The sequence below is a fragment of the Sceloporus undulatus genome, chromosome 9, assembly GCF_019175285.1.
Source record: "Sceloporus undulatus isolate JIND9_A2432 ecotype Alabama chromosome 9, SceUnd_v1.1, whole genome shotgun sequence".
Classification (NCBI taxonomy): domain Eukaryota; kingdom Metazoa; phylum Chordata; class Lepidosauria; order Squamata; family Phrynosomatidae; genus Sceloporus; species Sceloporus undulatus.
This window is the reverse complement of record NC_056530.1, coordinates 3,165,573-3,187,746: the sequence shown is the minus strand read 5'-3', so window position 1 is coordinate 3,187,746 and position 22,174 is coordinate 3,165,573. Positions and strand designations below refer to the sequence as shown.

Here is a 22,174-nt window from a genome sequence, read left to right as displayed (position 1 = left end):
CCCCCGCTGGGATGCTGCCACTCTGTCAGCCTGCTTCTGGCTCCTGGGACTCAGCCCTGGAGGGTCACCTGGAGGCGGCGGCGAGAGGGAGGCAGGCAGGCAAGAGGAAGAAAGAAGGAAGGAACGAGGAGGGGCAGCAGCCCCAGCGGACTGGTCGCAGCCAGTCAGCCAGCCCTCCGCTCCGGGATCCGGGAGGCGCTGAGGGCGGAGGGCCCCCAGGGAAGCTCGCCACTTCCCAGCAAGGCCTTCGGGAGCAGCCAGGTTGGTAGGGAGCCCCCCCGGGGAAGACTCCGGGAGGACAGGGTTGGGCGCACGATCGACTCCCCTCGGGATCGAGGGATGGCACTCCGCCTAGGATCTATCAAGGGGATTGGGAGTAGGATCCCGCATAAATCTACTCCAGGGGGATCGAAGAGTAGGATCCCAAGCAGGAACTCCTCCAGATGGGATTGGGGATAGGATCCCACGCGGGATCTACTCCAGGTGGGACTGAAGAATAGGATCCCAAGGAAGATTTACCCCAAGTGGGACAGAATTGGGCACCGATCTTCTCCAGGAGGGAGCGGGGGACAGGGGAGGATCGGGCGGAGGATGGGCTTGCTGGCCAAGCATATATGCAATGCACATTTATTACTTTATTAAGAAAGTGCTGGGGAAGGGATGATGGACTAGCCAGTCAAGTGCGTGTGTGTGTGTGTTGTGTGTGCTTCTGGCTGCCTGATCTCCAGGTGAAAACACAATGCACTTGGCAGAAAGTCTGGCCAAGGTCTTTCCTGGGGTTTCCCCTTCTCACAGCGAGCGAACTCTTGGGTCCTGGGTCTGCAGCTGAGAGCATGCTCAGCCTTGGCTCTGCTGCGGCGGGCGGGGGCCGATGGGAGTTGCAGTCCCAGCAGACGAGGAAGGCCCCAGCCCTCTGGAAGAGGAGCCCTGCTGCCGGAGCCAGGAGGGCGCTTTGCCCAGCACTGCTTCCCTCCCAGGGCATCATGCCTTGTTGCCTGGCTTGCTTTTGGGGAAGGGCACCTGGCTGTCTAGCCCAAGCCAAGTACTATCACATCCAAAAAGCCACAAAAACAGCGATCCTTTAGGGGGCCACAAAACCTGCATAAAATACATGTCCAGGCTGAAATGCATAAAGTACTGCAACATGTATTTTACACATGTTGGTGTTCCCATGAAGGCATCGCTGTTCTGTGGCTTTGGATGTTGTGTGCTTTGCTAAAGGCCACCAAGCCATCATGGTTTGTGGTTTGAATGTGGACTACAGCTCTGGAGACCAGGGTTCGATTCGCAGCTGGGCAGGAACCATGGGGTGCCAGGGCAAGTCACACTCTCTCAGCCTCAGAGGATGGAAATCACAAACCCCCTCTGAACAATCTTGCCAAGAAAACTCCAGAACCCCAGGAGAGGTTTGCCTTAAGGGTTGCCATAACTTGGAAATGACCTTGAAAGCACATGACAACACTAACAACCACCAGCCAGAGGGAGGAAATGCATGGGACTGGGTTCACAGTACAGCAGGAGTTTTTTGTTCTGAAAGGCGTTGCCTGATATAGCAGAATCTACCCTCCCCAAGGGCAACAACACTGTCAAAGTTTTGATTGATTTGTGAAAGCATTGCTTTGTGGTTGCCAGGGTTTGTTTTTGTCGGAGGGTGTTCAATGTGTGGTGCAGAGCCCAGTTAAAAGTGCAATAACATGTGCCATTTCAGTTCTATACCACTCTGCATGATCGATCATGGGAGACACGGCTTTCTTTGTAGCTGCCTCTCCATTGTGGGCAAACTGAATATTTCTTAAACAGAGAAAACTTGATTTCTTTAAGAAAGTTATGGGAAACAGCCTAAGGGAAAAGTGGTTTGCAAATACAAACCTTTGTGGGGCATTTGAGTTGTGCTGTTTGCTGTTGTGTGCCTTCAAGTCATTTCCAACTTATCGTAGGGTTTTCTTGGCAAGTTTCTTAGGGAGGTTTGCCATTGCCTTCCCCTGAGGCTGGAGCGTGAGACTTGCCACTCAATGGCTTTCCATGGCTGTGCCAGGATTCGAACCTTGGTCTCCCAGTGTCCTAACGCGACGCCAAACCATTACACTCCTCTGGCCCTCATACTTGACTTTAGAGTATGAGAGCCAGAGGTGTATGGTTTGGCGTCGGGTTAGGACACTGGGAGACCAAGGTTCGAATCCTGGCACCGCCATGGAAGCCATTGAGTGGCAAGTCTCACGCTCTCAGCTCAGGGGAAGGCAATGGCAAACCTCCTCTGTAATCCTGGATTACAACTCTCAGCATTCTCCAGCAGCCAGTGGCCGTGCCGGCTAGGAAGTTCTGGATGTTTGCATGCTTCTTAGTCCTGCTCAAAGTGGAGGACATTTTGGAATTCCTCCTGGAGAGAAAGTGGAAGCCATGGCCTGGAAAAGGAGGACATGGGCCACCCAGTTTCCAAGGTTTCATTTACCGTACAGCTTGGCTCACTTGCTTGAGTCAGCTTTTTTTTCCCCTAAGACCCAGTTGTTCATTGTTTGTGACAATAGAGCTTGGTCATTTGAGCTACTTCACTTAATGGTCTTCCAGATATGCTCCCTCCCACATATTGCTTTAGCTGCTTTAAAATGTATTGAAAGGCCTGTTGCGCTTGCCTTCTCATTCTGTTAAAATAAACTCTGGACATTTGCTTCAGAATCTAGCCCAGCACTATTGGTTGTGCAGTGTTTTCTGGATGATGTGCAGGGAAGTAGAAGGAGAAGATCGTTTGTGTGACTAAGGGAACCTATGACAGCACATGGATCTCCTCTTAGAAGAGGACTGCATTGTGTGAATTGCGTATACTGACTTTATGAGCAAGTGTGGTGTGGTGGTTTGAGCATTGGACTATGACTCTGGAGAACAGGGTTCGAATCCTCACATGGCCATGGAAACCATTAGCCTTGGCATGCTCAGCCAGTGGTGAGGGATGGCGGGTGTTGCCATTCAGCAATATTGCATTTCTCATCCCTGTCCCATGGCAATATTTTGTGGCACTTGTCGTTTTTACGCAATGTCGCTGATGATACTATTTATATGCTGACTTTTCCAGAGTACAGATTAAGAGTGGATAAAAGGTGTAAGATTTGTATCATGGAAAAATAAAAAACATAATTAAGCTAAGAATAGGATTGAAAGTGAGAGCCAGCTTGGGGTAGTGGTTTGAGCATTGGACTATGACTCTGGAGACCAGGGTTCGATTTGCAGCTGGGCCACTGGGTGACCTTGGGCAAGTCACACTCTCTCAGCCTCAGAGGATGGCAATGACAAACCCCCTCTGAAGAAACGTGCCAAGAAAACCCTGTGACTTGTGTAACTTAAGTAAATCCAGGTAATTGTTCGGTATTCACAATCACTTGTTGTTCTGTGCCTTCAAGTTGTTTCTGACTTATGGGGACCCTAAGGTGAAACTTAGGCATGCTTCTTCAGAGTGGGTTTGCCATTGGCATCCTTTGAGGCTGAGAGAGTGTGACTTGCCCAAGGTGACCCACTAGGTTCCATGGACGATCTGGGATTCGAACCCAGATCTCCAGTCTTAGTCCAACACTCAAACCACTATTCCAAGCCAGCTCTACATGTTAGTCTACTTCATTCTGTTTTCAGTGCCATGCTGGTTGGGGAATCTGAGTCCAACAAAGTAACCCTCCTGACATCTGATGGTCTGTCTAAACAACTGAGCTTTCAGTTCCATAGAATATGCTGAAAAGAATCTGCAGGTCCGTTGTTGAGTCTAGCTGAGCATCTGTTGCTTATAAACCTGCTGCTTGTGAATGGCTCAGGCTGCAGTCATAACATGACAAAGTTGAATCCAGCATGAATGACGGGATAGTGGGGACTCATCTCCACCTCATACAGAAAATGTCCTGTTTCTAAAAATCATCATCACTTCCTACTCCATATAGCTAATTAGTATCATAATGAATAGAGGCAATGCCAATCTAACCAGGCACTTCCAAAACTGTAGTGAACTGTAATAATAATAATAATAATAATAATAATAATAATAATAATAATAAGTTGTTTACATTCTGCCTTTTCCTGAGGGAATCAAGGCGGATTAGAAATAAATAGCAGTGCATAGCTCTTTGGGCATGTTTACACTGGCATGTTAGTAGTTTTAAGTTGCTCATAGTATTTTTTCTTGAAATCTAAATTATGGAAGGAAATGCATGCTATTAAGTTACCGCTTGTAAATACTGTACAAATAACCCACCAAAACATAATGTCTGAGTAAAGGAGTGGGGAATCTGCGGTCTTCCAGATGTTGCTAAATTCTAGCACCCATAATCTTGAGCATTGGCTTTGCTGTCTGGGGCTGATGGGAGCTGGAGTCCAGCAAATCTTGGGGGGCTTGCCTCTAAAGTGGTTTGAATAGAAGGTTAAATCCTCATTAAGTCTGCAGTCCTATGCATGTTTATCCTAAATGAACACACCCAGGTTATTTCTGAGTAAAGACACATAGGATTGTGTAGGAAATGTAACTGTCCTAGCTCCATCCTAGGAAATTTTGGTCACCTACTTTGTGTTCAGACAGGAATTAGTTGGCTTCAGGATTACAGCTAAATAAAACTGTAACTTTAAGAATTACGTATTTAAGTAAGTGTTTAAGTATTTGAAGGGATGTCATAATGAGGATGGAGCAAGCTTGTTTTCTGCTGCTTCAGAGACTAGAATATGGAGCAATGGATGCATCATGCAAGTTACAGGAAAAGAGATTCCAGCTCAACATTAGGAGGAACTCCCTGACAGTAAGGACTGTTTGAGAGTGGAACATGCTCCCTTCTTTGGAGGTCTTTAAACAGAGGCTGCATGGCCATCTGTTGGGGATGCTTTGATTGAGAGTTCCTGCACGGCAGGGAGCTGGACTGGACAGCCCTTGGGGTCTCTTCCAACTCTATGTTTCTATGATTCTAGATCTGACTGTCACACCTTGCTTTTTAAATTTAAATCTGGCACCATGATAAATACATTTGCACTTTATGAATTTCAGTGGATTGCAAAATATAAAAATACCCCATATCCAAACAAGTACCGGTATTTGTTTGTGCAGAAGGAAGTGTGTTCTACATAAATATGGAGAGACAAAAAACAAACAAACAATGTTGAATGAAAATGAAATAAAACCAGATAAAATTAAATGTACATTTCTTGCATTTCCTGACCCCAAATTAGTTTCTAATGCCCCTCCAATGGAAGAAGTTTGCATTTCTCCTGAATGGAGCCAAGCTACTGACGACTGGAGCGCGTCACGTCTGCTTCTCTGCTTCATGGTTCATTAAAAAATTGCATGGGACTTTATTTTCCACCCCAGGATATGACATTGGCTGGGACGTAACAATGAGAAAAATTAATAGATATACTGGGTTTATTTTTATTTTTATATTTTGGTCTTAGCTGTTTTTGGTTGCGGTGAAAAATAAGTATATGGCAAGAATAGGAGATTTGGTGATATTAACCTAAATTTAACCAATAGTTCCAGAGAAAGGAGACACATTGAACCAATTGATGATTTAGGATTGCTGGGTAAAAATAAGTGCTGATGTGACAAGCAAGACCTGCTGAAATCCACTCTTTTACACAACTTACCCAACTCTGTTGCTCAAGAGACTGGGGCTGCATCTACACTGCAGAAATAAAACAGTTTGACACCACTTTAACTGCCATGGCTTGATGCGATGAACTCCTGAGATTTATAGTTTAGTGAGATATTTAGCCTTCTGTGTCAGAAAACGTTGGTGACACCACAAATTACAAATCCCAGGATTCCATAGCATTGAGCTGCCATAGATAAAAGTGTTGTCAAACTGCATTATTTCTGCAGAGCGGATGCAGTCTGTAGCAGAGACCAGTGGATTCAAATTACAGTCATCCCTCCATATTTGCGGCTTTGATATTTGCGGCTTGATTATTCACGGATTTCATTAATATGTTCTCTCTAGGGCTGTCTAAGTGCTCCAGTGCAACTCTGTGGTCAACTTTAACTAAAAGTCACACTGAAAGAGCATTTGTAGCTACTCCAGTGCCATTCTATGGTCAGTTTATGTTGGACATTGACCACAGAGTTGCACTGGAGGACCTAGAGTTTCCTAGAGAGGTGTCTTCTCAGGTAAAAACAGTATTTTTGTTATTTGCGGTTTTTCCATATTCACAGGGGTTTTGTTCCCCTAACCCTAGCGAATATGGAGGGGCAACTGTACAAGAAAAGAGATTCCACCTAAATATTAGGAAGAATATCTTTACTGTAAAACTGCTTGACAGTGGAATAGACTGCTGGAGGTAGTGGTAGGGGACTCCTCTTCTTTGGAAGATGGATGGCTATCTTTCAGGTGTATATTTCTGCATGGCAGGGGGTTGGATTAGATGACCCTTGCAGCCCCTTCCAGATTCTGTGATTCTCTAAAGGGATAGAAGGCCAGCCTGTTTATTTCACCCACCAGCCCTAACTCTTGTTTAATTCCTATTTATTTGATGGATCTTGTTAGGAGTCACAGTTTCATTTTGGTTACTGTTTATAGTGGTGCAGGTGACAAAATAAGACAGAACTGGAAGTTTAGTTTTCTGTGACAAAGACGTGTGATTCTAAGGGATTCCACCTCAACATTAGGAGGAACTTCCTGACAGTAGTGGCTGTTTGATAGTGGAACAAACTCCCTCAGAGTGCAGTGGAGTCTCTTTCCTTGGAGGCCTTTAAACAGAGGCTGGATGGACATCTGTTGGGAATTCTTTGATTGTGAGTTCCTGCATGGCAGAATGGGGTTGGACTGGATGGCCCTTGCAGTCTCTTCCAACTCTATGATTCTATATGCCCAGTTTTGGTACATGAGAAGCAGTGCTTCCACCTCCTTTGACATCATTGAGAAATGTTTACATTTTCTAGCTTATGGCATTTTTCTCATGCCATTGCTACAAGCTCATCTTAACATTCTGGACTTGACTATACCTGTCTGTTTTCACCACCTTACCAAGCAAAACTAACCCAAATAAACAAGCAAGATCTCAAAGCGTTTGTCTCTTCTTGCTGTTGAAATCCCAAATTCATGACAATAGATGCTGACAAGTAATGGTTTATTATGTCCACAGGTAAGATGGATTTGAGTGTTAGGTCCACAGGTGAGATGTCAAGTGTGTCAACTGTGGCAGTCTGAAAGATCAATCCATCTTTAGCAAATACCATTACAGGAATCGGGACTGTGTCTCCAGTGGGCTCCAAGTTTGTTGATGTTTTGGATGAGCAATATTTCCTCAAGCATCTTGACTCTTAGTCCTTATGTAGTTTAGATGCATAGGTTGCTAAGAAAAATGCCTAGTATTTACTGGAGTCATTACTACTTGTTCCTGATCTTTGCCTATGTCACGTGAATTGAAAATGTAAAAGCAGGAAAATTTGCTTCTATCAGGCACAGTTGGGGTAACTCCCATGCTATATGGAGTTGTCCTTGTCTTTAAATTTCTTGACTCTATGCTTTGGGATGTGCTTGAGATTACTTCCCAATTCTGAGACATCCCTTGTGTGAGATTTTCATCCTGGCCGAACGGACACCTTTCCCTTCTGTCCCTGAAAATGGATTGAAAACATTTTTGTTCCTTGAACAACACAGACTTAGCTTAACCAATCAACGTCTGAAGCTTCACCAAGACAGGCATGATGTATTATATGTTTTATTTTTCATTTTTTTAAATAAAAAAGGGATGTTTGGAGATAGGAAGAGGTGGGGCTGGATGGATTTATGTACAGGAAGAGAGGTAGTTGTGCTATAAGGCTGTAACCTGCCAGACTTGTTTCTCTACAAGCAACCAGGTGAAGTATTGGTGCGCTGGACTGATATGACTGAGTGGTGTGACTAGTGGTTCGAGAGGCTTTCTGTCTCTTAATTCCACAATATATATATATATATATATATATATATTCTCACTCCTGACCATTCTGAGCAGTGGCAGGTACTGCAAAGGACCTGGAAAGGTGAGTTATCCATTTCTATTCTGTAATTGTATGCAGGGTGACCTGATGTTCTCCCTTTCCAGGACAAGCCCTCCACTTTAAGCTTCTGTCCAGGAGGGATTTTTAAAAGTCCTCCATTTTGAGCATGACCAAGGAGCATGAATTTACATTTTTATTAGTGTTTTTAGCTTTTATTTTGTAATGTTCTACATGCTTCTTGAATGCCCTATATTTTGCAGTGCCTTGTCCTCCTTTGCGGTTAGAACATCTGGTCACCCTGGTTGTATGGATAGTTCACCCATAGCGTCAAACTACCAAGTCAGAGAAATATGATGTTGTTGGGGATTTCACCCTCTCAAGTCTATTGTTGTTGTGCCCTCCAAGACGTTTCTGACTTACGGCAACCCTAAGGAAACCCTTTTATGGTGTGTTCTTGGCAGGATTTGTTCAGAGGAGGTTTGCCATTGCTTTCCCCTGAGGCTGAGAGAGTGTGACTTGCCCATGGTCATCCAGTGGGTTTCATGGCCAAATGGGGAATCAAACTCTGGTCTCCAGAGTTGTAGTCCAGCACTCAAAATACTATGCCACTCTGGCTCTCCCCAAGTGCATTAGAAACATGAATAAAGAACAATCCTCTGAGGGTAAATTCAGGCTAAGAGCCATCATGATATATTGGTTTGAGTGCTGGGTTAAGACTCTGAAAGACGAGGGTTGAAATCCCTGCTTAGCCAAGGAAACCCACTGGCTGACACTTTCTGAGGAAGCTAATGGCAAACTGCCTTTGAACAAATCTTGCTGAGAAAACCCCACAATAGGGTTGCCATAAGTCAGAAGATGCTTTTAAGATCAGTCAGTTGCAACTGAGAGAACTATGATGTCTATGGCAGCGAGGAACAAAACACGCATTTTGCATTGTTGTGAACACAATTGACCACAGTCCAGCTCTCCAGGCATTAAAGAAACATGATACTGATGTGAAAGTTTCAACCACCTGCTTTTTTGGCTCCCTGACCAGTCACCCATTAGATTAGCTGCTGTTTGTGTCTTTGAATTGAGGAAGCATTAGAGAAATTAAATCAGAAAGTTGGTTTAACAGTGGGAGGATCGCTAACATAATTTTTATTTTATTTATTTTTTAAATGCTTGCTAGCAACTTCCCTCCTTCCATTTCAGAGGCTGGCTGGGAGTCCTTTGTTTTGATTTCCTTGATTTCAAAATGGTGAAAAGCATTTTATATTCCGTAGATGAAATAGCATCCTAAATGTTTTCAACAGGGATATTTGAAGTACTTCTTTCGGTACAGAACTGCCTGATTCAGGTTGAATCTTGCAGCACCTTTGGGGCTAAACGTGAGAAAAATAAATCACAGGATTCCATAGGAAACTGCCTTATTTCTACAATGGAGAGGCATCACCTCTACAGTGTAGAAATAAGGCAGCTTCCTATGGAATCCTATGGAATCCTGTGATTGGTAGCCTTCTCTGCCAAACCATGCTGGTGCCTCATACACTTCCAAATCCCATGATTCTGTATTGTGGTGTCAAACTGCATTATTTCTACAGTGCAGACGAGCCCCTACTTTTAAAAAAAGCTTAGTATTTGGTCCAGATTATGGTCCAAATAGGCCAAGGATCCAAGTAAAACCTGGCCAAACTGGGGTATTGAAACCCTATGTATTACACAGGGGCCACCATCAAACCACATGAAGAATGCAAACCATTACTTATCATTATCTAAAAAAAGAAAAAGGTACGGAATATGTTAAGGGCGAAGCTTAAACCTACATAACTGCATCTCTGTCCCCATCCCTTTCTTAGGTAATACTCCTGTTGTGTCCTGTGTGCATTTAGCTCCTCCTTTATGGCATTCAGTGTGGAATTTGATCTGGGCTGAACCAGGTCTTACCAGGTATGTGTGAGTCATTTGAAAAAGTGGGAGCAGGAGGAGAACTTCCAGCTAGCAATTACGATGAAGATGCTTGAATTAAGCTACTCTGATTAAAAGGAATTACCATGTAGTAGTAGTAGTAGTAGTAGTAGTAGTTATTTCTTAACCTCCTCTCCCCCATGGATTGAGGCAGAGAGCAACAACAGACCAATAAATGAACAACATCAGTTAAAAACACAATATCAGTTAGAAACACACATCACTTTAAAAGCACAAACAAAACCCATACATATTAGGATCCCAACAATTATCATCCAGTCAGTCTGACATCAATACCAGGAAAGATTCTAGAGCAGATCATTAAACAGAGAGTCTGTGAACATCTAGAAGGCAATGCCATAATCACAAAAAGTCAACATGGGTTTCAGAGAAAGGAGTCATGCCAGACAAACCTGATCTCTTTCTTTGATAAAATTACCAACTTGGTAGATGAAGGGAATGCTGTGGATATAGTATATCTTGATTTCACTAAGGCCTTTGACAAGGTTTGTTATGACATTCTTGCAAACAAACTTGTAAAATGTGGGATAGACAAGGTAACTGTTACATGGATTTGTAATTGGTTAACCGGCCAAACCCAACAATGGCTCCTTTTCATCCTGGAGAGAAGTGACCAGTGGGGTCCCACAGGGCTCTGTCCTGGGCCCAGTGCTATTCAACATCTTCATCAATGACTTGGATGACAGAATTGGGAGTATACTTATCAAATGTGCAGATGACACCAAATTGGGAGGAATAGCTAATACTCCAGAGGACAGGATCAACATTCAAAATGACCTGAATAGACTAGAAAGCTGGGCCAAAGTTAACAAAATGAAATTCAACACAGAGAAATGTAAGGTACTGCACTTAGGGCAGAAAAATGAAATGCACAGATATAGGATGGGGGATACCTGGCTGAATGAAACTACATGTGAAAGGGATCTGGGAGTCCAAGTGGACCACAAGTTGAACATGAGTGAACAGCAATTTTAGGCTGCATCAATAAAAGTATAGTGTCTAGATGAAGGGAAGTAATAGTGCCACTGTATTCTGCTCTGGTCAGGCCCCACCTGGAATATTGTGTCCAGTTCTGGGCGCCACAATTTAAAAAGGACATTGAGAAACTGGAGCGTGTCCAAAGGAGGGCGACTAAAATGGTGAAAGGTCTGGAAACCACATCCTATGAGGAATGACTTAGGGAGCTGGGGATGCTTAGCCTGGAGAAAAGAAGGTTAAGAGGTGATATGATAGCCCTGTTTAAATATTTGAAAGAAAGTCATATTGAGGAGGGAGAAAGTTTGTTTTCTGCTGCTCCATTGAACAGGACCCGGAACAATGGATGCAAGCTGAAGGAAAAAAGATTCCACCTCAACATTAGGAGGAACTTCCTGACAGTAAGGGCTGTTCGACAGTGGAACACACTCCTTCCTTGGAGTGTAGTGGATTCTCCTTCCTTGGAGGTCTTTAAGCAGAGGTTAGATGACCATCTGTCAGGGATGCTTTGATTTGGATTTCCTGCATGGCAGGGGGTTGGATTGGATAGCCCTTGCGGTCTCTTCCAACTCTATGATTCTATGATTCAATGATTAAAATAATTAATCATTTCAAAATTCATCATTTAAAATTTGCAATTTAAAAATCATCTGGAAAGGCTGGACAGAAGAGACTACATGTTAATGCTATTTTAAATTCGAACAGCGCATTCAGCTGCCGAATCTCTTCCGGCAGGTCATTCCACAGTCTAGGGACGGCCAAAGAAAAAGTCCTCTGGCTGACAGTTGCTGACCTAGTCCCGGCTGACTGGAGTCAGTGTCTGACAGAGGACCTGAATGTATGGGGTGGATCATATAGGAGACGTACTTATGTACTTTCGCATAGCTTCAATATATACACCGGTGGCATTTTCATGCTAGGTTACCCAACTGTGCAACAGGCACTACAGCCTTGTGTTCCCCTCTTGTGCATTGTAGATGAGCTCTCCGCTCACCTACCCACCAAGTCAAAAAAAGTGGTGTGTCTGTGTGAACTTGCCAAGTTATTGGCTACAATAAAGACTACACTTAACCAAAAAGGCCAACCAATTGCCCAATTGATTTTAACAGTACAGTTGTGCCCCAGCAGGATTCTAGCTTAATATCCTAGAGAAGAAAAAGCTAATTTATCCTGCCTTCCTCACTATGTTCTATCTCTCGTTATTTTTCTTGAGAGGTCCTATCCTTATAAAAGCGACTGAAAAGTCTGACATTCAAAAAGTGTAGCTTTTTAGCACCTGGCAAAATATTGGCAAGCCTGAGAGTCTGGATGTAGTCCTCTGGTGCTCTGGCTTGGTACATTGGTATAATAGATTCAATTTCCCCCACAACAGATGTGTGTGTGTGTGTGTGTGTGTACATGTATTCAGTCTGTGTCAAAGTAGTAGCGTTTCTTTGCTCATCTAATAGTATCTAGTAGTCGAGTTTCTTTGCATATAATAGTAGAATTTCTTTGCTTAAGGATACCTGAACTACCACTATCAGTTGTACTTTGAGATTGTGAGTGTAACTTGAATGTTGAACTGGTCAGCTGGTTGGTACTGAATTTTAAAATTCTGAATATTCTTCTTCTTCTTCTTCTTCTTCTTCTTCTTTTTTTTTTTTGCAGGAGGTGGTGGTGGTGATGATGATGATGATGATGATCATCATCATCATCAATTAGGGTTAGGGTTTGGTTAGGGCTAGGGTTAGGATTTAGTTATATTTCCTCCAATGAACTTACATGGTTCTCCTTATCTATATTTCTCCTTATCCAGTACCCAGCTTGTTGGTGGCAGTTAGCTTACACTTTGTAAACTGCTTAGAGAGTGCTTAAGTGCACTGAAAAGCGGTATAGAAATGTACTTGCTATTGCTACTTGCTATTACTCAACAACCCTGTAAGATAGGTCTGGGTGAAAGAGAGTAACTGGCACAAGGTCACCCAATGAGCTGCATGGCTCCTTGGGGACTTGAAACCAGCTCTCCCAAGTCCTAGTTCATCACTTTGAGTGGTATACTGTATCGCACAGATTGCTATATTTTGGAAGCTATTTTTTCCCCGTAACAAGGAAATACTTGTTTTGGAGTTAATAAGTATTTGAAAACAAATGCCCTATGAAATAGCATGCATGCTTTGTGCTTGTGTCACAAACGTGTTTTCTGGTACAGAGCCATGGCTAACCAGCTACTGAGCCCTGGCACAGGTACATATTTTGTGTTTTGAATGCACAGGTATTGCAAAGCTTGTATTTCTCTTACACACACTTTCCAGCAGGTGGGCTGTACTTTGCCTGTGAGGTAGCACCTCCACAAGTCCACATATTTAAGCAATCTTCCATAAGGAATCACAGAACGAAGAAAGCACTATGTGAGACTGCTGACTGAAAGACACTCAGAGTGACCATGACAAGGGACACACTGTACTAGATGTAGCATAAATGTGTGACTGCCACTGCAAACAGCACATCTGTATACTCTCCAAGAGCCAGGGAGGAACTACGGTAGCTACATAATTGTAAAGAACAAATTACAGTCGGCCCTTCTTATACACGGATTTTTTATACACGGATTCAAGCATACACAGTTTGAAAATGTTCCAAAAAAGTATAAATTTACCTTGATGTTCCATTTTTTTATTAGGGACACCATTTTGCTATGTCATTATATTTAATGGGAGTTGAGCATACACGGATTTTGTTATACACAGGAGATCTTGGAACCAAACCCCAGCGTATAACAAGGGTCCACTGTACAAATACAGTCATTCTGTATTCCTTTTCAAGAAACAAAGATGTAACTAAGCTACATTGCAATTAGAACTTAAGAAGGGACAGCTTCATGCCATTTGAAATGTAACTAACTTTCTGGTTGTATTTTGGTGTGTATGGCCTTACCAACTGGCAGAGGAGGAATACTGAATTACAGTGCAAGTTCAGCCTCCACCTCTGTTGCAAATATTGATGTAATCAAAAAATTTTGGTTTGAGTGTCTTTGGAGATCAGGGTTCAAATCACCACTCAATCAAGGAAACCCTCTGAGTGGCCTTGGGCAAGTCACACTCTCTCAGCCTCAGAGGAGGGCAAAGGCAATCCCCCCTCCGAACACATCTTGTCAAGAAAACCCTGTGATAGGGCCATAAATTGAAAACAACATGAAGCCACACAACAACAACAAACTAAAAAGTACAATTTTATTTATTTATGAGAAACCTAGAAGTAAAAACTTCATTAAAGTTATACATATAAGTGCAATTAACTATTTTGGAGTGGCAGCTTGGAACTATAACAGTAGCCAATTACATTTTATAAGTAACTTCCCTGGATCTCTGTTCACCTTCTCCTGCCTCCCTCAGTAAAAACTGTTGTTGTGTGCCTTCAAGTCATTTCCAACTTATGGTGATCCTATCATGGGGTTACTTGGCAAGATTTGTTCGGACAAGGTTTGCCATTGCCTTTCCCTGAGGCTGAGAGCGTGTGACTGGCCCAAGGTCACCCAGTGGGTTTCCATGGCCAAGTAGGAAATCAAATTCTGGTTTCCAACACTCAAACCAGTATGTCATGCTAGCCCATCAGAAAAACTAGTAATGCATAAAAAGAAATAGCCTAAATACCTTAAAGGCACCAGATCCTATCTGATCTTGGAAGCTAAGCAGAATCAGCCCTGGCTAGTTACTTGAATGGGAGACTGCCAAAGATTACCAGGTGCTGTGGGCCATCTTTCAGAGGAAGGGACTGGCCAAACCATCTCTGAGTAGTCTGTGCTTAAGAAAACCCCATGAAATCCATGTTGTCACTACAAATCAATAGACAACTTGAAGGCACACACACAAACACAAGCACACACAAAGAAACCAAACAGTTTCTGCTATATTGTCTGTACTGGCTTCAATAATTTGTAAAATGGCTTGAGTCCCTATAGCTAAGCCATGTTGGTACTTAATGTGTAATGTTTAATATCACCTGGGGCTATTCCTGCATCTCAGGTGTTGATTTGGAAACTTCGGGGCAAGGATAATCCTCAATTGGCAATCCTAATAGGTTTTCTTCAGTTAATGGGGGTGGACTGTGTAACTGTTTGATTCTGTGAGGTCTCTTAAAAAGATAAGAGGCCTGGAGGCAGCCACTTGCACTGCCCTGAGAAGACATGTTAGACTGGAGAATATTTACATAAGGAAGCTAGAATAGGATTTTGGTACAGCAAGCTACACCTTGCCCTCAAGGAGGCATGTGTATGACTGGAAGAGCAAATGAGGTTGTGTGTGTGTCTGATCCACACGTTTGTGTGCACGCGTACATGCATACAATTGAAGCCAACAGCTGTGCGGCTCAACATACCTGAGCTTGAGGGGGAGAATTCCTCCTCATGTAGGCGTTCTCAAACTACTCTCACACACACACACACACAAAAATCTCACCCGCTGTGCCAATTCAGCACCAGCTTCCTCTCTCTCACTCTTCAGTATTGCCAACCACTTTGGACAGAGCGTCTAGCATCCTCATGCACCTGCCAACCCTTATTTTTTGCCTTCAAATGGTCCCATACCTAGCAGCTTTGGAAATGCTGGAAATATTGTTAGGTCACAGGGCAGTGGCTGACACTTCAGGGGATTGTTGTGCATCTTTAAGTGTCTGGGCAGATCTCCCAAGAGACAGTGTTGCAGAATGAGAAAACTTGATAGGTGTGGGTGGAGTGGACATGGGCATTCTGCTATTGGATAGCTAGTTTACTTGGCTTAAAAACAGTCATATTGTCTTGGTCACAGAGGATGTGCTTTTTACCTGATAAAGCCCTAGCATAGCCCTTCCCATCTTGCTAAGTACCATACATATTAAGGATGATGGGGGTTGTACTTCAAAAATTTCATAAAGCACTACATATGAGAGGACTGTGGTCTAGTGCTGTGTTGGCCTAATATCTTGTTCCACATGCAAGACATATTTTGATCATTCACACTCTGAATTAACTTTGGAGTTTGGAAGAGGGCATTATGTGGTTTGTACACAGCTCACTATCTCCATTGCACTTCAACTCAATATACAGGAAGGATCATGTCCATATGCAATTTCTTGTTAATTGCTGGTCAAGTCAACTTTGTGTTATGGTGACCTTGTGAAATGGAGCCCTCCAAATGCTGTCATCTACAGCTGTGCTCAGGTCTTGCAAACTCGGGCTGTGGCTTCCTTGACGGAGTCTATCCACCTGGATTGTGGTCTGCCTCTTTTCCTAGTGCCTTCTATCTTTGCCAAGCATTATTGTGTCTCTGTAGACAGAGGCTCCTCCCTCCCTAACTGTCATCTTTCGGCCTCTGAGAGGGAGAGAGAAGGCTGGCCCAGTATCATCAGGGGCTAGCCTGAAGAAAGAGGCTCCTTTCCCTCCCTAACTGTCATCTTTGGCCCTCTGAGGGAGAGAGTAGGCTGGCCCAGTACCATCAGGGGCTGCTGAAGAAGGAGGCTCCCCCTCCCTAATGTCATCTTTCGGCCTCTGAGGAGGGAGGAGAAGGCTGGCCCAGTACCATCAGGGCTAGCTGAAGCCAGAAGAGCCCTCCCTCCGGTCCATCTGCCCTAAGCCTCAGAGGGAGAGAAGAATGCTGGACCTGATTCCCTCCCCCCCCTCACCATTCCCTTCTCCTTTTGTGTCGTGTCTTTTAGATTGTAAGCCTGTGGGCAGGGAACTGTCTGTTATCCCCTCTATTGTAAACCGCTCGGATTCCCAGTGATTGGGCGGTATATAAATAAAACCTATTATTATTATTATTATTCTAGTGAGTCATTACCTCCCATGATATGGCCAAAGAAATTGGAAATATGATGATATGGATAATCCTAACTTTAGTATTCAATGATATATCTTCATGTGTCAGCATCTTGTCTAGTTCCTACTTAGCTGCCTTTCCAACTCCTAGTCTGCTGATTTCTTGACTGCAGTCTCCATTATCTTACTTTTAAAGGAAGAAATAGTAGCCGTTCACTTCAGTGAGGGGAAAGGGAGGGTATGTTATTCTGAGAATATCTGAGCATTTGATTGGAAATGAAGAGGTTTTGCTTTTGTTTGTCTCAAACGTCTTTCTGATTTGTAGTCCTCTTCAAGTGAGCCATTGCAAACAGAGAGCCCTGGGTTCAGCTTATAAATGGTGATATGGTAGCCTGTGCAACTAAAGCCCAATATGGTAGCCTGTGCAACTAAGGCCTTTTGGATGTGTCACACAAGACATGTCATGAAAACACACATCATATGGATGGCACTGCATAAAGATGGTGCCGCTCATACGTGCTAGAGTTCCGGAGCATGTGGATGCTGCGTGCTTTGGAACCCTAGAATTGGCCCCAGGCTGCCGCAAACCGGCGGTCTGTACTAGGCCCAAGAGACAGATTCCATGGACCGCTTTAGCTGCATATAGATCTACATAGTGCTGTCAAGAAAAGTAATTAGTGCAGCTGTCTGGACCCAACTGCCCTCTATGAGTGCTAGCTATTGTGCACTTTTTGTGGATATGGACACAGCCAACAACGGTGACGACCATCCTTCCCAACCCCTGCACACACCCCAGCTCCTGGCCAGTCTCCATGCACTCAAATGTTTCTTTTGGCAATTAGGTGCGGTGCTTGGATTAATAATCATAATAATCATTAAAAATCTTGGCCTTGCTCTCTCACACCATCCAGGAAATTCTGCCCAGGCTGACAAGCTGGTTGAAAGGGTGAGTCAAGTCAGCATCTAACTAAAGAAACGGCTCCTTCATCCTTCTTAAGAACACCTGTTAGACCAGGACAGGGATACTGGGAGAAGGTAGGCTGTGTGCCATCTCCCATCCCCACTCCCATCCTGAAAGTACAAGACTTAGAGACAAGTTCTTGTTGTAGAAAAGAGGAGGAAAAAGGAGGTGTGTGTGTGTTTGGAGGGAGGGGAGTGTTCTCAAATTCAATCCAGGAAGAAAAAAAGAGTCTTTACGTCCAGCCTGACTAAGAAAGGGGAAGCAGTGGATGGGATGAAGGCAGCTCCATAGTGTTCAGTGGTACCAGTTCCTTTTCACAAATGCTGGACTGAAGCCACAGTTTCTGCTCAGGCAGCCATTCTGTCCATCCTACCAGCAACATCCATTTGGAGAGCAGCATCCCCACTGCAGAAATAATCCAGGTTGATATGACTTTAACTGCCATAGCTCAGCGCTATGGAATTATGGAATTCCAGGAATGGTAGTTTTGTGAGACATTTTAGCCTTGTCAGAAAGCTACTGTAAATGGCTCATAGTGTTATAGCACTCTGGTGCCATAACAGGCTACAAATCTCAAAATTCTCTAGTGGTGTCAACCTGGATTATTTTTGCAGTGCAGATGCTGCCTCAGAGCATACGTTTGTCACAGAAATGCTGGTGAAACAGCCTCCTCAGGGCTTGCACAGGGGTTGCCAGTTTGCCACCATCGCATCAAGAATCTCAGTGGTCTTCCCAACAGTTCTGAAACCTGCAGCCAGTACAACATGTTACCACCAGAGATTACATGCCAGAGGAGTCTCTTTTCAACAGCTTCTCCATAGAGAGAGTCAAATGTCCCTGTGTGAGAATTAACTTCATTAAACTGAAGCTATTGATTGCAAGGAAGGGAATTACAGTACAAGTGGAATCTGCTATCATAATAAACATAAGTAAGAGCAAACTAAATAATATCAGCAGGTTTCTCAGGACTCTCTTCTGCTTCTCTTCTGGCTTGAGCTTTTCATGGTTCCTTCTTCAGAGTATCCCAGCCCACGTGAGCAATTTTGTAGCACATGGTAGGGCAGCAGGAAAGGGCAATATTGATGCTAGAGGAAGCAGCAGGAGACTTTATTCTTGCATGCAGCTGCACACGTTGGGGAGAGATTTTTGTGTGGTTGACAACAGTGGGCGTGTATGTGTGTGTGTGTTGTGTGCCTTCAAGTAGTTTCTGAATTATGGTGATCCTCAGGCGAACCTATCATGGGGTTTTCTTGGCAAGACTAGTTTAGAAGAGGATTGCCATTGCCTTCCCCTGAGGCTGAGAGCGTGTGACTTGCCCAAGGTCGCCCATGGGCCTCATGAATGAGCAGGAATTATACTAGTATTAATATAAGGTGAACAGAAGATGTTTTAATTTTCACCTTTTAATATTTTCCTCTTATATTTGTTTAAAGAAATAACCATATTCCCAATTAATATCCACACGCTCTCAGACTCGGGGGAAGGCAATGGCATTGGCAAACCTCTTCTGAACTAATCTTGCCAAAAAAAAACCCCATGACTTTAGGGTCACCATAAGTCGGAAACGACTTGAAGGTACACAACACACACACACGGTATTTCTGCTTTGGAATGGAAAGAAACATTTCCTCACTATTAGACTTCTGGCTTCTTGTGCAGTAAGGGAGGAAAGCATAATAGAATAATCTCAGAATAATCCCTGAGCAGAAGGATTCAGAAGACGTATACTGTATGATTCTGGCCTAAACCAATAGTTACATTAAACAATAAATACACAGAGAATTAGTGTTATCTACAGTGCAAACAAACACAGAGCACCTAGCAAGAAAAGCAGACTGGTTTTAAAAAGCCTTGTGGAATAAAGAGGGCTCACTGTGGCATCTAAACAGTAGAAGAGGTGCCACTAGCCAGGCAAATGGGAGGAAATGGCACAACCACAGAACTAACCATTTTTTGGCAGCGACACTGTGCCACACACAGTTTATCTTACAGGGTCACAAGAGACACATGGACTTGTAGGTAATCTGAGCCCAAGATGTTAATGCAGTTTCTTCAACCAAAAGCCTTCAGATGTGTTAGACTTCCACTGCCATCGTCCTTAGCCAGAAGAGTGATGGTGGCTCCTAGTTGTAATTCAACTCATCTGAAGGGTGTCAGGCTGGAAAAGACTGTATGGACGTAATAATAGTATTTTGGACACTCTTGCTTCTCTTTTAAACAGGAAACAGGCTTTGGGGAGGATAAGACTGGGGTTTTGGGTTTTTTAGGAGCAACAAGCCATTGGGTTTAAATGGACAGCATTTGTGAGGACATAAGAAGAGCCCGGGTGGAGCAGGACAAGCATTAATCTACTGTAGTTCAGCCTCCTGTTGCAAGGCACTGGCCAAGCAAATGTTTCTGTCAGTTGAAGATTTATTATTTCACCAATTTAATTATTCCATGATTTCAGCATCACTGCAAGCAGTAGGTCAAACATTAACTTAAAAGTATACACAAAGATTTTTTTAAAGGAGCAATCAAACAAACTGGGTAGCTGTAGGCAATCCCTAGGTTTTAAAGTACACCATAATACAGAAGTTCATTTTGAAGGCTCAGATATGCATAAAACCAGCAGCTGTCTGGGGCTGCATCCACACTACAGAAATAATATTGACACCACTTTAACTTCCATAGCTCAGTACGGTGGAATTCAGGGAACTGTGGTTTGTTGCAGCACCAGAGCGGAGCCCAACCACTATATCCCAAACCATCATGTTTTCACAGAACTGGATGATTTTGATTTTTCATCTATTTTAGGAAATGGGTGTCCATGGGTTTTGGGTACATGAGGGAAGCTTGCAACTGCAAGCCACAGAAAAGGGCTTTGGGGCTATATGTGGTCATCAATCTGGGCTTTCCTCGCCGGGCTTCAAAACAATATTTGTCCTTTTTCTGCCACTTCCCAATCTCATCTTGTTGCCAACCTCTTGAAAGGAAAATGCAGCTTCCTTGATTCTTTTCCTCATTTTGCAAGAATGAGGTGTTCAGCAGTGCTCTTTTGGGGGAATTGGATTGTATGGTAGGTAAACAGCGATGGATCCCACTTTTCGAATCAGCACCATCTTTTCAACAACAAGAGTAATAGTGCTGACAGGGTAAGATGGGAGGACCACATGCTTGCTATAAAAATAATGTACAGTAGGAATGATGGAGCAGGGAAGGAAGCTTTGAGTTTTTGATTATTTCAAAGGGGAGTGGGAATGTTCCCTGACCAAAGTAGATTATCGTGTTACAAAAGTAACTCAGCCTTGGTTACACAAAGGCACTATTCACTATACACACAGAGGAGAATGACCCAGTTATGGATTCAGGGCCTGCGTTATTTTCATTTTTCGCTTCTCTCTATTTTGGCTAGGCTGCCTAGTGAGGCTGCTTTGAGACAAACAACCTTGTAATTCAGAGCTTTGAAAAAACTGGGGGCAAAAGCTCTTGCAGAAGTCAACATTCCCCTGGGCTGCCAGCAACGATCTGGATTTTCCCGGTTTTTTGTGTTGTTTTATTGAAATTCCATTTATAGACTTTTCATCACAGAGCCAGGGTCAAGGTTACCGGCAGCTACTGTACTCCATTCATTGGGAGCCAGCAGAGGCTCTCAGTCCATCCATTTCCTCCCTCCTCACAGGTGCCTCATGTTTTCACCCTTTCTTGCATCGGAAAAAGAGCCGTGTTCTCCATCGCAGACACAAGTGGATAGGTGTATATGTGTATGCTACAAACTGGATCAATTTCCTGCAAGTAATTATGTCAAGGGCCAGGGCCAGACTGAGCAATAGTTGTTCTCAGAGAGCTGCCATTTGGACGTGGGTATGTCCGTCCAATTTCTGCATCCGATAAAACAGGTGTGGCAGAGGGTCATGTTTAAAAGTCTGCAAAGCATCTTGACTAATGGGGACAGTGGGACCAAAGAAATATAACTATACTCCAGACTTGTAAATAGCCATTTGCTCTGTTTCCTGTGGCGGCTAAGAAATGCCTTTGGGCAACCAGGCTGAGAAGCTTTTGAAACTTGAAAGGGAATTCTTTAGAATTTTCTTCCTTCCTTTCTTTTATGGCATGGATGTGCCAAGACTGAGGAATTTGTAGGCATGGTCAATTTTTGTAGGCTTATTTGCAGCCCTGTGCAAGGTACCAAGGGAGATCTCAAGTGAGAAAGCGGAGGTTCCCCGCTTGAGGGCCACACCGTGAACTGGAATTGACAACACTTCAGTTCTGGTTTTGGGAACCAACTGAAATATGGCCCATTTCTTAGTTTTTTCCATTGATGGGCAGGGGGATCCAGTTGGGACAGAGGAATCCAAACCACATGCTTTTGCAGTGTTTGAATGTGTCTATTTATTACAATATTATCCTGCCCTTCCTTCAAATGCTCAAGGTGGCAGAGATACCCACCCCCATATTTCATTTTCACAACAATCCTGTGAGGATGTTCAGGCAAGGAGTTAGTGGTTGGTTACCACTAACTGGTTACCAAGATCACTTTCTGGCCAACCCGGGATTTGAACCTGGATTTTCCTCTTCAGAACTATTC

At 43.7% G+C, this 22,174-nt stretch overlaps 1 protein-coding gene across 1 annotated transcript in view; it reads left to right on the top strand.

Annotated features, from left to right (window-relative positions):
• The first annotated feature begins 11 nt into the window (after positions 1–11).
• The window catches only part of LOC121915473 (non-compact myelin associated protein), a 27,347-nt gene continuing 5,184 nt past the window's right edge, over positions 12–22,174 (top strand). The window contains exon 1 of the mRNA XM_042439783.1: positions 12–261. Coding sequence (XP_042295717.1) covers positions 12–261 — 250 coding nt within the window. The remainder of the gene's footprint in view (positions 262–22,174) is intronic.